At 45.3% G+C, this 14,466-nt stretch overlaps 1 protein-coding gene across 1 annotated transcript in view; it reads right to left on the reverse strand.

Annotated features, from left to right (window-relative positions):
• Window positions 1-122: 122 nt before the first annotated feature.
• Window positions 123-14,466, reverse strand: part of arrdc1b (arrestin domain containing 1b) — a 28,798-nt gene continuing 14,454 nt past the window's right edge. The window contains exons 3-8 of the mRNA XM_030341682.1: window positions 9,881-9,931; window positions 6,448-6,602; window positions 5,242-5,424; window positions 4,596-4,772; window positions 3,133-3,616; window positions 123-2,815 (exon numbers count right to left, since the gene is read on the reverse strand). Coding sequence (XP_030197542.1) covers window positions 2,751-2,815; window positions 3,133-3,616; window positions 4,596-4,772; window positions 5,242-5,424; window positions 6,448-6,602; window positions 9,881-9,931 — 1,115 coding nt within the window. The 3' untranslated portion in view covers window positions 123-2,750. The remainder of the gene's footprint in view (window positions 2,816-3,132; window positions 3,617-4,595; window positions 4,773-5,241; window positions 5,425-6,447; window positions 6,603-9,880; window positions 9,932-14,466) is intronic.

A 14,466-nucleotide genomic window follows, 5' to 3' on the forward strand; every position in this document is an offset into this window, starting at 1 on the left:
TTCAGAAAAAGTTGCTAGTGTTTTTATAGTACCTTGTTATTTAGAATATGTGGAACATCACTGTTCACACAGTAAATACAGATACAAATATTGGTTAGGTCACACATACGCAGACATCAAGGTAAACTGTCAGATAATTTTATTGTTATACTGTACAACATTGATTGATGGTCATATTAACATACTACGGTGCTGCTATCTCTATTTCTGTACAACGCACCTGTAAACGCTTTGAAGTAGAAAAATACAAAAGCACACACACACACCGTTCATGATAACCAACAGAATAAACAGTGATTTATTTTTAGATTTGCTCATGTCTTCTTGTTTAGGAACAAACAAACAAGAGAGCAATCGTTTTGGAACAGAAGCGAGGTGATTTTCAGGAACGTGCGTTTTGTACTATTCACCATCATGAAGAGATTTGGAATTGCACCTTTTTCTTTGCAACATTTTACAAAGCGTATTTTTAAACACATAATAGTTCAAAAAACAAATACAGTTCAGCAGGTCAAAGGTCAACTAGTCTGGCTGAAAGGGACTGAGGAATAAACTCGACGTTGCATCATCAAATGTCCAGTCATACAGTCCAAGAGGGTGTGAATAGGCTTACAATGTTCCTCATATTCTCTTTAGCAAATCAAGGGCATCTAATACAGTGGTAGAGTGCATGAGGTCCTGGGTTCAATCCCTGGCATCTCAAAGAGTGCCCGGCCCAGAACGACCACCATATTATGACTGTTCTCAGTCCCAGCTGATGGTCATGAAATGATGAATGATGAATGTGATTGTAAATCAGCGAGGGTGAGTTTGGTAATGGCTTCAACTAGACATGTTGAGTGGGGGAAGGGGCATAACAGTACATTTTGAGTAATATTGATAAGTTAAAACAGCTGAAATGATAGCCGACCCCTTTCCGATATCGTGTTTTACTGTGAAATGGGCCAGTACTGCGTTCATACAGATTTGAACAAAAAAAACTGGATCAAAAGCTATAGGTTTAAAGACACAGTGTTACGAACGGATGTTTTTTGTAAGGCATGCATTCACAGCAGCAGCCATTATAGCTTGTGTGGAAAGCGACAAGGGTTCTCACAGTAAGGTGTAGCTGTGGTTCGTTCATAACAAAGGGCCGCAGCAGTCAGGAGGGTCCAGGGCTGCCGGACTCTAAGCCTAAAGGGTTCTGGGCTTAAACTCCCAAGTCTGCAGCCTCCCTATTCTTAGCCAGTCCTAGAGAACCATGGCCAGCAGCTACCTACATCTGAATGAAATGGAACTGAATTTGCTCTAAGGGTAAATTATGCTCTATTAACAGCTGGGACTCATTTCAAGTGTATGGTTTACATGTGATAAAATCAATGGAAATGGTAACACACTTGCATGGATGCTCGGCGCACACAGAAAACAGAAATGTGGAAACAAGAACAAATAAATTACAAATTACAAATCTATTTTAACTTTGGGCATGATTCAGATGACTGGAAGATGAGGAATCTGATCAAAGTAATGGGTGAAAAATGAGATACACTTTCTCACATACACTGCAAATACACACGCTCATATGCATGCTCCCACACACACAATGCAAACACACACACACACACACACACACACACGCACGCACACACACTGCAAACATACACAGACACAAATATTCAAGGTGCTGGTATGTGCACAATAATGATTTACACAGCAACATAAAGAGAGTAAGCAGGGACATTTAACCTTTCTTCATTCCTCAAAATGACAACAAATTGGATAAGGCAACAAAACCAAAGTTAAAAAATATACAATCATAGAGGGGCAGAAATTGCATAAGTATCTTAATGCGTATCCCTTGTCTTATCTACACAACAATGGACTTAGTTTGTAGGACGAGACAAAGCAGATATAAATACAAACAGCTGGTTCCTTTAGTCTCCACATCCGCACCAGTTAAATATCCGAGTTCCAACCTGTTCCAGCAGTGGCCACAAGGGGGTAGACATAGACCACTCCTCTGCCAGCAACAACTGCATCAATGTCTTTACTTACTGTAGATAGCAACGGTGGAAAGTTAGATTCACTGATATCTCACGTCAGAATAATAATTTAAGAAGCTCCCGAAGACAAGTTAAGATCACCAAAATGTTGTTTTCAATTTTTTGCAACCTCCTCTACAGCACCTTTGCAATTTAAAAAGTTTAAAGTGTGCGAATAAAAAGCTACCATTAAATAAGCCATTGGTACATAAAGAGAGGTCCCTCCTTTTGCTACAGGAGTAGGAAGACGCAGAGGACCGCATATTGTTCATCAAATGAGAAAGCAGGATGCAAAATGAGATTTTAGAAGAACAGAACCCATATATAAACAGAAACCAGTTATTACTGCTTAGGCCCTACTCGTTCACTGTGGTTGACAAACACACAAACATAAGGTTCATATTTAAAAATGCACAACTTCTAGAATAAAAGTCTTGCCTCATTTGTATCCTCCCAGTAGACCAAATGTACATAATTAAGGCATCATAAATGACAAAATAGCAAAAATTAAATCATGTCATAATTATTCTATTGTTCTAGATCATTCGAGGCACAGTGTAATTCCACCAAATCTAACACCGGTTAGAGTTCTGGTGTGTATTCGGTGAAATATCAGTTAAAAATGAAAAGTCTCCTCCTCTCTCCAAAATGTTTTCACATCCACGTCCATCATCTCCCGTTTCTACCCCACGATTGGTTGAAGGCTGAGAGTGGGAGGGGCTTCGTGGTCTACTGTATTCTGTCTGGCCTCGGGGGGGCGCTGCTGCAGCTCTCTTCGTAGCTCGGAGGAGGTTCTGCACGGGGAGGAATGAGAGACAGAAGAAGAATGATGTAATCTGTAGATTATTTCCTTGTGGCTTAACTCCATCAAGTTAATCCTGGGCCATTGTCTGTAGATGACCCCTGAACTAAATAGTACAACTGGTCTCAACCCACCATTGGGGCCGTCATACAATACTTACACTTTATAGCGGAATATATACGTGTGTGTGTGTGTGTGTGTGTGTGTGTGTGTGTGTGTGTGTGTGTGTGTGTGTGTGTGTGTGTGTGTGTGTGTGTGTGTGTGTGTGTGTGAGTGTGTGAGTGTGAGTGTGTGTGTGTGAGAGCGTACCATGGGGGTAGTCAGAGCTGCTGTACTCCGGGGGTAGGATGAGGGAGCAGGAGGTGGGCATGGGCGTCGCGCTGCCCTCAGAGTAGAAGGGGACGGTGGCCCCCGTGGACACACAGAACAGCGGGGCTGCGCCCGAGGACTCCCCCCCCGGGCCCCCCAGCCCCCCGCCCCCCCCGCGCTGCCCGGGGGCGTGGCCGTAGGCGCTGGGGGACATGGTGGCGCTGGCCTGTCCCGACGGGTCCTGCTGGGAGTGGCTCTTGGTGGGGATCTCCTCGCTGGCCCCGGGGCCCGCCCCCCCGGCGGCCCCCCCGTCCCCGTCGTGGGGCTCGGCGGGCGGGGCGCTGGGGGTGATGCGGTCGGGGCTCTGGGTGCTGGGGTACTGGGAGGACGAGGCCAGGGAGCGGGAGCATGGCGACAGGGTCACCGCGATGTTACCGATGTAGATGGGCAGCGTGACCACCGCCTCGGGGGACCGCAACGACACCTGGGGAGGGAGGGAGGGAGGGAGGGAGAGGGAGAGGGAGAGAAAGAGAAAGAGAAAGAGAAAGAGAAAGAGAAAGAGGAAGAGAAAGAGAAAGAGAAAGAGAGAGAGAGAGAGAGAGAGACGTCATGGGGGAGAAAAGAGAGAGGGGCGTCAAGGTTGAAGTCAGGTGGCCATCCTCGTTGGGTTGGGGCTTTTGAACATTAGTTGTGTGTGTGTGTGTGTGTGTGTGTGTGTGTGTGTGTGTGTGTGTGTGTGTGTGTGTGTGTGTGTGTGTGTGTGTGTGTGTGGCAAAGAAAATGCAATATTCCAATAAACTCATGTTCAAATAAACACATTCAACTATTTTTCTAGAGTCTGCTACTGAAGCATGTCCTTAAATGTTTATCATACTTATTACCAACAACTACTAACATTTTAAAAATCACAATTCATCATTAATCTAGGGTAAACATAAAATAAGTCAATGATTAAGACATGTACTTGAATTTAAATAAGGTGCCAGTGTGCATCAAAAAGCATAAAAATAGAGCTTGTATATCAAATCCAAACCCCCTGCTGGGCTAAGCCCAGCCTGTCCTCAAATCCTAGTGAGGCCAGTGCCTCCGACCCAGATAGTGTTTAGATCCAAGATGGCCACCCAGTGAACGAGGCCCATTAAAAGTGATGTGACATGTAGATGGTAACCATACAGACAGCAATGTCTATGTCACTCGAGTCTTAACCAATGGAAGGATCGCTGGAGTTCAAACGATCTTAATTCTATCAGCCTGCAAAGACCTAATCAAAAAGTAGATAACAAATAAAATACAAATTCAATTAAGGAATTTATAATAAAAATAAACCATTCACGCATAATTAAACACAACAAAAATGATAACAAAATATATAAAATAATGACGATAAATACATAAACATAAACAAATAAAATGTGCGAATGAATAAAGACGTTATAAATGCTAAATGAGCCGGTGTCTCTGACCTGGATGAAGTAGTCCACCTCTATGAGGCCGCAGCAGGCCAGCGCTGACTGGGGGAGGGGCGGGACGATGATCTGCTCCCGCCACTCAGCGTGTTTCCCCGCCTTCACCCCCGCCCCCTCCACCTCCGCGATGGTCCGCAGGTCGTACAGCGGCCGCTTCGTCCGATAGGTCACTTTCTGGGGGGGACAGAAACACACGCATGACATTTAAATTTACATTTAGGGCATTTAGCAGATGCTTTAATCCAAAGCGACCTTCAATAAGTACATCTGTCAGAAGAAAGTGAAACAATAAATTGCACTCGGTACAGTAAGGATAGTTATAGAACCAAGTGCAAAGCACTAACAATCGCTAGGTTAACCCATTCCCTGGATTTAACTGCATGATAGCTACCTGTATGAGGTTGGCCAATAGGAAGCCCTGTATGATAATTACCTGTATGAGGCTGGCCAATAGGAAGCCCTGTAAGATAGTAACCTGTATGAGGCTGGCCAATAGGAAGCCCTGTATGATAGTTACCTGTACGAGGCTGGCCAATAGGAAGCCCTGTAAGATAGTAACCTGTATGAGGCTGGCCAATAGGAAGCCCTGTATGATAGTTACCTGTACGAGGCTGGCCAATAGGAAGCCCTGTATGATAGTTACCTGTATGAGGCTGGCCAACACAGAGCCTGTGTCCTTCCCAGACTTGTTGTGTATCTCGGTGGCCAGTCGGACCACCTGACCGGGGGTGTAGCCCCGCAGGTCGCTGCAGGCCCTCAGCATCACCGTCCCGGTCTTGACCAGCAGGTAGGTGAACTTCTTGGTGGTCACCGCATGGTTGGGTTGCTGGGGGAAAGTATGACGTTGTCACAGTTTGCCGTTTGGTTAAAGGTGCTGCAGGTTCGATTGAAGAGCTATTACTGGAGTGTAATTTGTTAGAAATGGCCAAGTCATCCCTCAGCTATCAGTTTGGAGTTGACCCAACTGTCTCTATATGAGAACCCTTCGATTTCCGACCACATCCGTCTTCTGACCAATCAGGGCCTCTCTTCCTGGATTCCAGGAAACCTTTGTGCCTGTCAATCACAGTTGTGTGAAATGCAACCCCGGCGTTGGGCGTGAGGTTGGTACCCTCGGGCCCAAGTGTCACTCTGCAACATGAGGTTCACTCCTATTTGGTGTTCTTATGTTCAGGAGCGATGTGATATCGGAGTGTGTGTGGCTGAGGGGGAAGAGTGGGAGAGTGGGTGAAGGGGTAGGGTTTCAATTAGATTGAAGCGAGGGAAAGAATGAATTACAGTTGGTTGATTTGCGAAATCCAATAAGGTGCCATCTTGATAATGACTGGGCCCATAAATGGTTCGATTAGTATGAAGGAGATTCCACTCTGATCTCCTCGCCCTCCTCCTGTCCGGCCCTCCACTCCACTCTCCCCCCTTTCCCCTCTCTCCCAAGGTCTCCCCCCTCGTCTTATCTCCTCGCCGTTCCTGAGTCATGTCTCAAAAAAAGGCTAAACTCCACAGCTTTTATCAGGGAGCAGGTTCTAAACGGTATTCATAGAGCAATGACGGAGTATAAAGTGGATCCTAGTGTGAGTGAATGAGGGCACAGCTTTCAAAAGCTGGTCTGGCGAAACAAAAGATCAGTATAAAAAGGAAATGATGGAGCTGTCGCCTCATTTACCTTGGAAGACTTTAAGCATCCTTTGTAATCTATCGGAAGTGCTTCCTTCTGATTTTTTTCTTATATTTTCTTATATTAGATTTTTAAATCATCTTTATATATTTGACAAAAAAAGAACATGGCTAGTTCTGTTGACAAGAGGCAGAGACATCCTCAATACATCTACATTAACCATAAAGCTCTTACCTCAATGTCTGGGACTTCGTTGAGGTTGAGCAGATTGAGTAGGTAGAAGGGCTTCTGGGCTTTGTAGTCCTTCGAAAAGCGAGGCGTATCGATGAAAGCTTTTATGCGGTAAACAATCTTCCCGAAGGGGCCTTCAAATGAAGTCGGTACTGCAGCTGGAAATAGATAGCAGAGAATTTATAAATATATTAAAGTAGAGTAGAGCAAAAGAAGATTAGATAACTGTACTGCAGAGAAGAATTAATTAAATTACATAAGATCCTATTCAATTTGATTATTTAAATATTAACTTTGTTCAGAATGGAATAGTTTCGATTTGATTCGAGACAGAGGAGGATGCTTAGAGTTATAGTGAATCATCATTCTTATTTTCCCATAAAAGGCCCATTCCAGGTATAAAACAAGCCACATGGTGAAACTAAACAGGGAGGGATGGTCATAATCCCTGTTTGTGATTAAATTTGAGATAATAGAAGTACTCAGAGCGTTGCGGCCATTCCACTGACATGTTGTAAACGGCACAAAAACTGTTTTAGTTGGTTCTAGTTGATTCAAGTTTCTAGCTTCTAGTCCAGCTGCCAAACTCATCCTCCTCATGCGTATCCTTCCATGATCTGGGTCATGACATGAAGAAACAGCTCACTGAAAACCGGTGGAAGTAGTGGAGTTAAATACCATCGACTGTGTAACACTGTCCCTGGTGTTACCCATCTGAACCCTTGTGATATTTGACGTTGTCTTTGGACAATTAATTCCTATTTCAACAGAGATCGGGCCTGTGTTGTGATCCGACTTATGTCCCAGAGGATTAGCCTGCATGACGAGAGACGTTTAGAGCTAGAGAGAGTGAGAGCGTGCAAGAGACAATAAACTGAAGCACTATAGTGCTGCCAGTGCCTCTCTCCCATCTGCAAGCTAAGCCTGAGAACGGCATAAAGCTTTTTTTATTTGTTCAATCATGATTCAATGAATAAGCGAGTTTAGTTGTCTAGCATGTAACTAGTCGTGTGTGATGAAGAAACCCCGGCATTTCCCACTCTCCTGACGGTTAAGATCTAACATTTTATACCCGCGGCATGAGTCCAAAGCATGCACTGTATACAACAAGTCTAACAGCGAGACCTAATGCAGGAGAACCACAGCAGATAACACAGGCATCCCACAAAGCATTTCCTCTCTCCTTTCCTGGTGCTGGCTGGCCTAAATCCAGAGCACTACCCCCCCGGTTATCTGATCGTCCTTATCGGGCCAGGCTTCCAGAGCTGCCCAGTCCCATCAGCCGACGCCTAGCTCCAGCCTCTCTCTCTGTATGGAGGGCTCTCCCTGTCCCCCAGCCCAGAGACCAGCTCAGCACGCAGCACACTCTGCAGTCTGCCGCAGTCTCCTGCCACCAGGAACACTCCCAGGATGCTGGGGATCCGGCTGTTGGCCTTTAAATCCCGGTATCCTACGGTCCACCTTAAATGTACACTGAAGTTGTGCTAAATGTATCACGAAATATATGCTATACATATGTATAAGTATAGTATTCTGAACGGATAAACATATCCTAAATGTAACGTAAATATATCCTCTACATGTATCCTAAAAGTGACCTAAACGTTTTGTTAATGTATCCAAAATTAAATCTGTCCTTCATGTATGCTAAAGGAATCATAAATGCAATCTCGATGCATCACTGACTCAACTCATACTAAATGCATCCTATTTGAATGAATCCTTAAGTTGTCCTTTTCTCAACGGATGATATATTTGGTAAACGACTGTGATGTCTGACAGCATCGTTCCGCTGTATTGAAGTTGGATCAATTTCTCCCAAAGAGACCAGTTCAACGCTCGGGTCAACCATTGCTCAGCGGGGAGGACATTTTCAAGAAGAATATTGATAACACATTAGGGGCATCTTCAAGTAATCTCTACCTCCTAGCTCCCCCTTTCACGTCTTGTTGAACTTTAAAACAGGAAAACCAGCCTGTGAAAGAGGGCCTTGGATTATTGACCCAAAGCAAATATCCTGATACTAAGGATTGATCTATTGGTACATTGTTTGGTTTGGTTTGACTAGTGCCCACACGAGCTGTGCACACCACGTTGTCCCAGAAAGGCCTTGTGTACTTTAAGCTGCAAAGCAAACACACATATTGTCTAGCACGGGGCCAAAACGGTGTGGCATGACCATGTTGGTACACACAGCTTAAATACCTTTTAGGTAGACATTACACCTCCCTTGCACTGTACAAACACCTGGCAGCATGTCTGGGCTTATACCACAAAACCATTACTTGGTTCTGGAAACATTGACTTGGGGTGTGGGGGGGGGGGGGGGAGATTGAGATAGGACATTTTTACACACGTTTCTAATCCTGACCCTGCCTCACATCAGAAACACCTCAAGAACAGAGGGGTGGGGGGGGGGGGGGGTTGCGGGGAATTGCTGGTCTTATCACACTCATCGTAAAGAGGTGCTGGTATATTCAGCACTACTATTTGACATGATTTAGGCTAACATAACATAAAACAGCCCAGAGGTTATTGCGTGAGAGCAGCGGACACTTCCCTGTGTTGTGAGTTTCTGAAGTGGGCCTCAACAAGAAAATAAGTTAATCATTATACTAAAGTTTATGTCGATATATATATGTCATTCAGGAGCAGGAAGATGTTGGGTATCTAGATCACGGACCCCAAGAGATGAGGCTGAGGGCATTGGGGGGATTGAACCCAGGACCTTTGGGGTGGGAGTTGAACGGTTCTTGCTCTCGTCAGTGAGTTAATAAAGGTTAAGTTAATAAAGGACCTGTAGTTTCACCTGCGATGGACGGTACAAGGCTACTTTAACTCCAGCTTAATTAGAATATTGAGACACTTCCTATACTCATGGAATAATTATCTTGGACTTTCTGTTGAACTACATTTTCCACATAACATTCCAATGAGTATTAGTGTATTCATTAATCATTCAGAGGATACTACCAGGAAATAATTAACCACAAGCTGCTTGTCAAACCTTACTTAACCAAAAGGTTCATACGAGGTCATGGAGACAAAACAAGTGTTCTTTTTTTAATACTGATAGTATCGTTACATCCAGTACTTTACTGGTTTAATCTGAACCAGTCAAACTGGGCGTGGTTACGCGAGTCTTTTCTTTCCCCCTCCATTGTCGTGTAGCAACAACAGCTAAGAGTCTGGCAGTGGCTCTGTTACCGTGGCGATGTCCTCTTCCACAGGAAATACGACCTGGATGGACCTATTAATAACAGGCCGTCTTATTGGGTTATCAGCGTGTGTACAGATGCACGGTCATGGAACAGCGAGGGGTGTGTGTGTGTGTGTGTGTGTGTGTGTGTGTGTGTGTGTGTGTGTGTGTGTGTGTGTGTGTGTGTGTGTGTGTGAGCGGCGGCCCTCCCACAGGGTAAACACGGTGAGGTCATACCTGGGATGGCAAACTGGAACGGGAAGCTGTGCTCTCCTGCGGTCAGCGTTCCTGTCGGGGAACACAAAACACACACACGCTGTCACACACTGGGTGTTTGGATTTCATGAATAGAGATGTATCCTTCAAAACAACAGGAAGCCATTGCAGGGTATCTATTTGTGCTGGGAATTGTCACTTCTTATCCTTTCATGGTTGGTTTTCTCTATTTACAGTGAGAGGTGAAGGATGTTGTTTCTGGCTCTGTGGTTTGGGGACAGGACCTTTTAAACAATGGCCAAGCTTGAAATGTGTGTTTGTGTAACACTTTACAGATTGTTATGGGCTTCAGTCCGTTTTATAGAAAGGACGATGAAGATAGCGTGAGGAAAGTTAGAGCAAGAAAAGAGATAGGAATGAGACCAAGCGGGAATCAAACCTGTGGCCACGACAAGGTGTGTTGTTGACGTGGTCAGTGCACCAGCGGGTTGAGCCACTCAGCCTGTTCCTCTGTCTCTGTGTGTGTGTGTGTGTGTGTGTGTGTGTGTGTGTGTGTGTGTGTGTGTGTGTGTGTGTGTGTGTGTGTGTGTGTGTGTGTGTGTGTGTGTGTGTGTGTGTGTGTGTGTGTGTGTGTGTGTGTGTGAGTGTCCATGCCAGAGCCAGTGTAAATACACGTGTTGCTGTTTATTTAAACTTCACACTGAAAGGCGAGCCGGTTGGAGTGCGGCCACCCCGTGGGTGCGGGCCTCTTGTGCTCCGCAGGATGAGGTTACACTGTTCAAACACTGCCCTCCGGCTGAACCATACCCCAGCCCTGTCAACGGTATCAACACCATCCGCATTCCCAGCCGTTACCTGGGTTACGCAATGAAAGGTGTTACAGGGGTCGTTTTCATCCGACGTCTATTGAGGTTTGCCGAGTGCATTACCCTCAGTGTTCCCCCCTCGTTGTTCACTGAGAAACGTACATTGCAAGGCGATACGTTGTCAACAGTCTCATGCTGTGTCACATTATTTTGTGTTTCGTAAGTTCAATTATGTTACGTTGCATTTCACTGGTACATTATGTCCGATTATGTTTGATTACGTTCCATACATTACGTTCTGCTATTTTACTTTAGGCTACGTTGCATTATGCCATGTGACGGAACGTTAGATTTACGCTACGTGTTACGTTGCATTGTGTTACATTACATTGTTACCTTTACGTTTCATCACGTGACATTTGTGTTAAACGATGACCCATTACTGTAGGTAATGTTACCTTACATTATATTTACATAAAACACATTTCAATATGTATATTTATGCGGAGAAAATATAAACTATAGCCCCCAGCATTGATAAGCCAACAGGTAACCGTCCATTGGCGGGGTCTCATGGGGTGTGGGGCTGGCTGGGGGGGTCCTTATGATCGATAGAGCGAGGTCCCTGCAGGTGGGGCCAAGGAGCCGCCTGGAGAACGAGGGGTCTGCAGTGTGCGGTGGGAGGCGGAAACCCTCTGAACCCCGCTGACGACGGGAGGGTGGCTCACAGAGGAGGAGGACGGTGACGAAGGACCCTCCGGATGAGGGACCACACCGCCATGCTGTTGCTAGGCAACGTAGCCAGAGCAGCAGAACAGCTCCTGCATTTTGAAGTCTGGCCAGTTATTGTGTGAAGTGATGATGGGATTGGGGGGGGGGGGGGGGGGGATGGTACTGGCCTGATGGAGAGGAAGAGGGGTCGTGGACGGGGATGAGGCAGACGGATGGTGCCTGAGAGGTTCAGCTTCACGTTAGGACAAATTATATATCATGATAAAGGTAGTTTGGTGGTGGCTTTTATCCAAAGATTAACAAGCTGTGAGTGATTACAATTTTAACAAGGATATCAGCCAGTGAGAATGTAACCCCTAATCCTGGCCGGTTTAAATATTTGTCTCCATAGGACCAAGATAAATTATTTGATTAAAATGGAGCATTTTAAATATATACTGCATCTGAATGCAGGGATGAATATACAAGGATGGATCTTCAGTATAATCTCTGCTGGATATCTCGTCTCTTCCTCATCTTCCCACAAGCGTCCTATCCGTTTGTGACATTACAAGTGGGAGAGTCTGCCTGGATGTGTACTGTGGGCCAGTCGCAGCACGGCTGATACAACCCAAGCAGTCGCTCTCTGGACTCAAACAGCCGCAGCTGGACCAGGAGAAGCCACTTCCCAGCAGAGTTAATCAATGACTTACAAGATGTAGGACTAGGAGGGGGGCCGGAAGCCATCGAGCAGAGCCAGAGTGCACCTCCCCTGCTCAGTCCGACTCTCTCTCAGTAACATGCTCCTTCTCTGATGTGTGTCTCCCTTTTTAGTCCATTGAAGTAACCCTTTTTATTTTTTATTTTTTTTTATGGAATATGATTATATTCCATATAATCATATATATTCCATATTCCGAGTATTATTGTGTGTGTGTGTGTTAGTGTGCGTGTGCGCGTGCGTGCGTGCGTGCGTGCGTGCGTGCGTGCGTGCGTGTGTGTGTGGTACATGAGGGCCAGAGAGGTCTATGTGGTTGATTAAATATCAACTGATTAGTTCTTGTAACCCATTATTGACTTTGATCAAAAGAGTAAATTAATTAACTTGACCTTGAGATCCCCAGTTTTCAGAGGAACACTTTGTTAAAGTCTGACATCATGAGATTTACATTTTTAATTATTCAAGGGGATTGAGTGAAATAATTAATCATCATTGACAAGGGTTCCATGCAGAGATCAAAAGGGAGAGACAATTTGGGGCAGTGTGCTGTCATCATGTGGTGTGACAATGTCATTATCTAATGTTGTGTCACGGGGCAGTGTGCTGACATCATGTACTGTGACGATGACATTATCTTAGTTCTAGTGTGATGTCACGGGCCATCGTGCCGTCATCATGTAATGTGACGATGTCATAAAGTACTGTAATGTCATGAGATCTGTGATGTTGCTCATAAAAAAAAACATGGGTTATGACATCAATCGTGACAACATAGACCAATTGAACAGTCAGGGAAAAGTCAAACAAACGACTCCATTAGTGAATAAGGATCGTAACGAAGCAACGTGAATGTATTTTGGATTGCATGGACTATGGTAAACGTTTTTATTAGATGCATTAAAAGTGTGCAACTCTCTGGATCAAACACAACTTCAGCTGGGCCCGCTTTATTTTTCAGTTTTCTAAAAAAATAAGCAAGGCTGTAAAATAAATAAAAACCAATAAAACCAATGCTAAATTATTTAAATGCAAAGCATTTTTATTGATTTTATTTCATCCACTCTTCAAAGCCCTACGCAAGAAGCCCATTAGGAACACATCAGACGCAATAATGTCTACGTCACCATCACTCACAATAAAGCTCTCTCCGTCTACAAATCTGCGCCTACTGTATTCTCACATCAGGTAATCAAACAATGACTGTTTAATTGACAACCCGTCAGTTTGATGTTGGTGTGTGGAATGATAACGACACATCTCTGTGTGTCAACTTTGTGACAGTGCCGTGGAAAAGGATTAGGAACACAGTAGTCATAACACAACAAAACCGGTTATCTTGTCACGGTTCGAGCGCTCCGGCTTTCACGCTCCAGTGGTCATCGCTGACTTCCCTCCAATCCTGCCCTCAGTGCACTTTTAACAGAAACTTTCATGCATGCCTGTCGCATTTGATCATTCACAACCACACACGCACACCACAGGAAGAGGAGGAAGCTTGCGTTTGCAGACTTTGCGTACGTGAAATCACCGTCTGTGAAATTAGTGATTCTATCCATGTGATCTTGTTACAGTAACTTTCTACCCATTGTGGTCGGTTGGTTTCGTTCCTGTCAGTGTTTGTAACTTCCCTCTATGTTTACCTCTGTTTACCGCTTGTAGACGACTCTTCCTAACGTGCTTTGACTCTTCGTGGGTTCTATCCCTGCGATTGGGTCCGCTCCTCTCCCTGACTCGGCCCTGATGCATTTCTACCCGCTTGTTCATCGGTGACTGTTGAATGCTGACCAACAGCTGGCGAGAGCTGGCAGAGGGCCAGAATCTGTCTCTCCCCCATGATGGGGAGGAGAGGGGGGGGGGGGGGAGTATTTTCTGGGTGATTAGGGCTTAGGTTTGGATGGACCGGCTGCTGCTGCTGCTGCTGCTGCCGCCATTACCCCCCATAGAAGGTGAAACGCAATGCCGGGTTCCTGCAGATTCTTGCAGATTGTGAAGCGGGCCAATCAGGTGATTGGGTTCATCAGGGTCACATGATCGACGGGGGAGACGCCCCGTATTTAGACAAAAAGAATGCCGCCAGCTGTGAGGGCGATGAGTCATTACAAGCCATTTTGATTTAAACGAGGCCGCTTGTGTCCTCACAAGTGGGAGTGTCCACACCCAGATGTGTCCCGGATGGTTCAGCTCCTCCGTCCTCTCTGCTTGTGGCCTAAACCAACCAGAAGGCTACAGAGAGTTTTTTGAAATGGATGGTCTAAGGCTTAAGCAACATCACATCTGGTGGTAAACCAGAGGCTGTTTGAGGTCAAGTTCACAGCGATGAGTGTGAAGCTCACCCCCCTGAGGTATGAAACCACTAGTGGGTCTCTGTT

The sequence above is a fragment of the Gadus morhua genome, chromosome 19 (assembly GCF_902167405.1).
Source record: "Gadus morhua chromosome 19, gadMor3.0, whole genome shotgun sequence".
In the NCBI taxonomy this organism is placed as follows: domain Eukaryota; kingdom Metazoa; phylum Chordata; class Actinopteri; order Gadiformes; family Gadidae; genus Gadus; species Gadus morhua.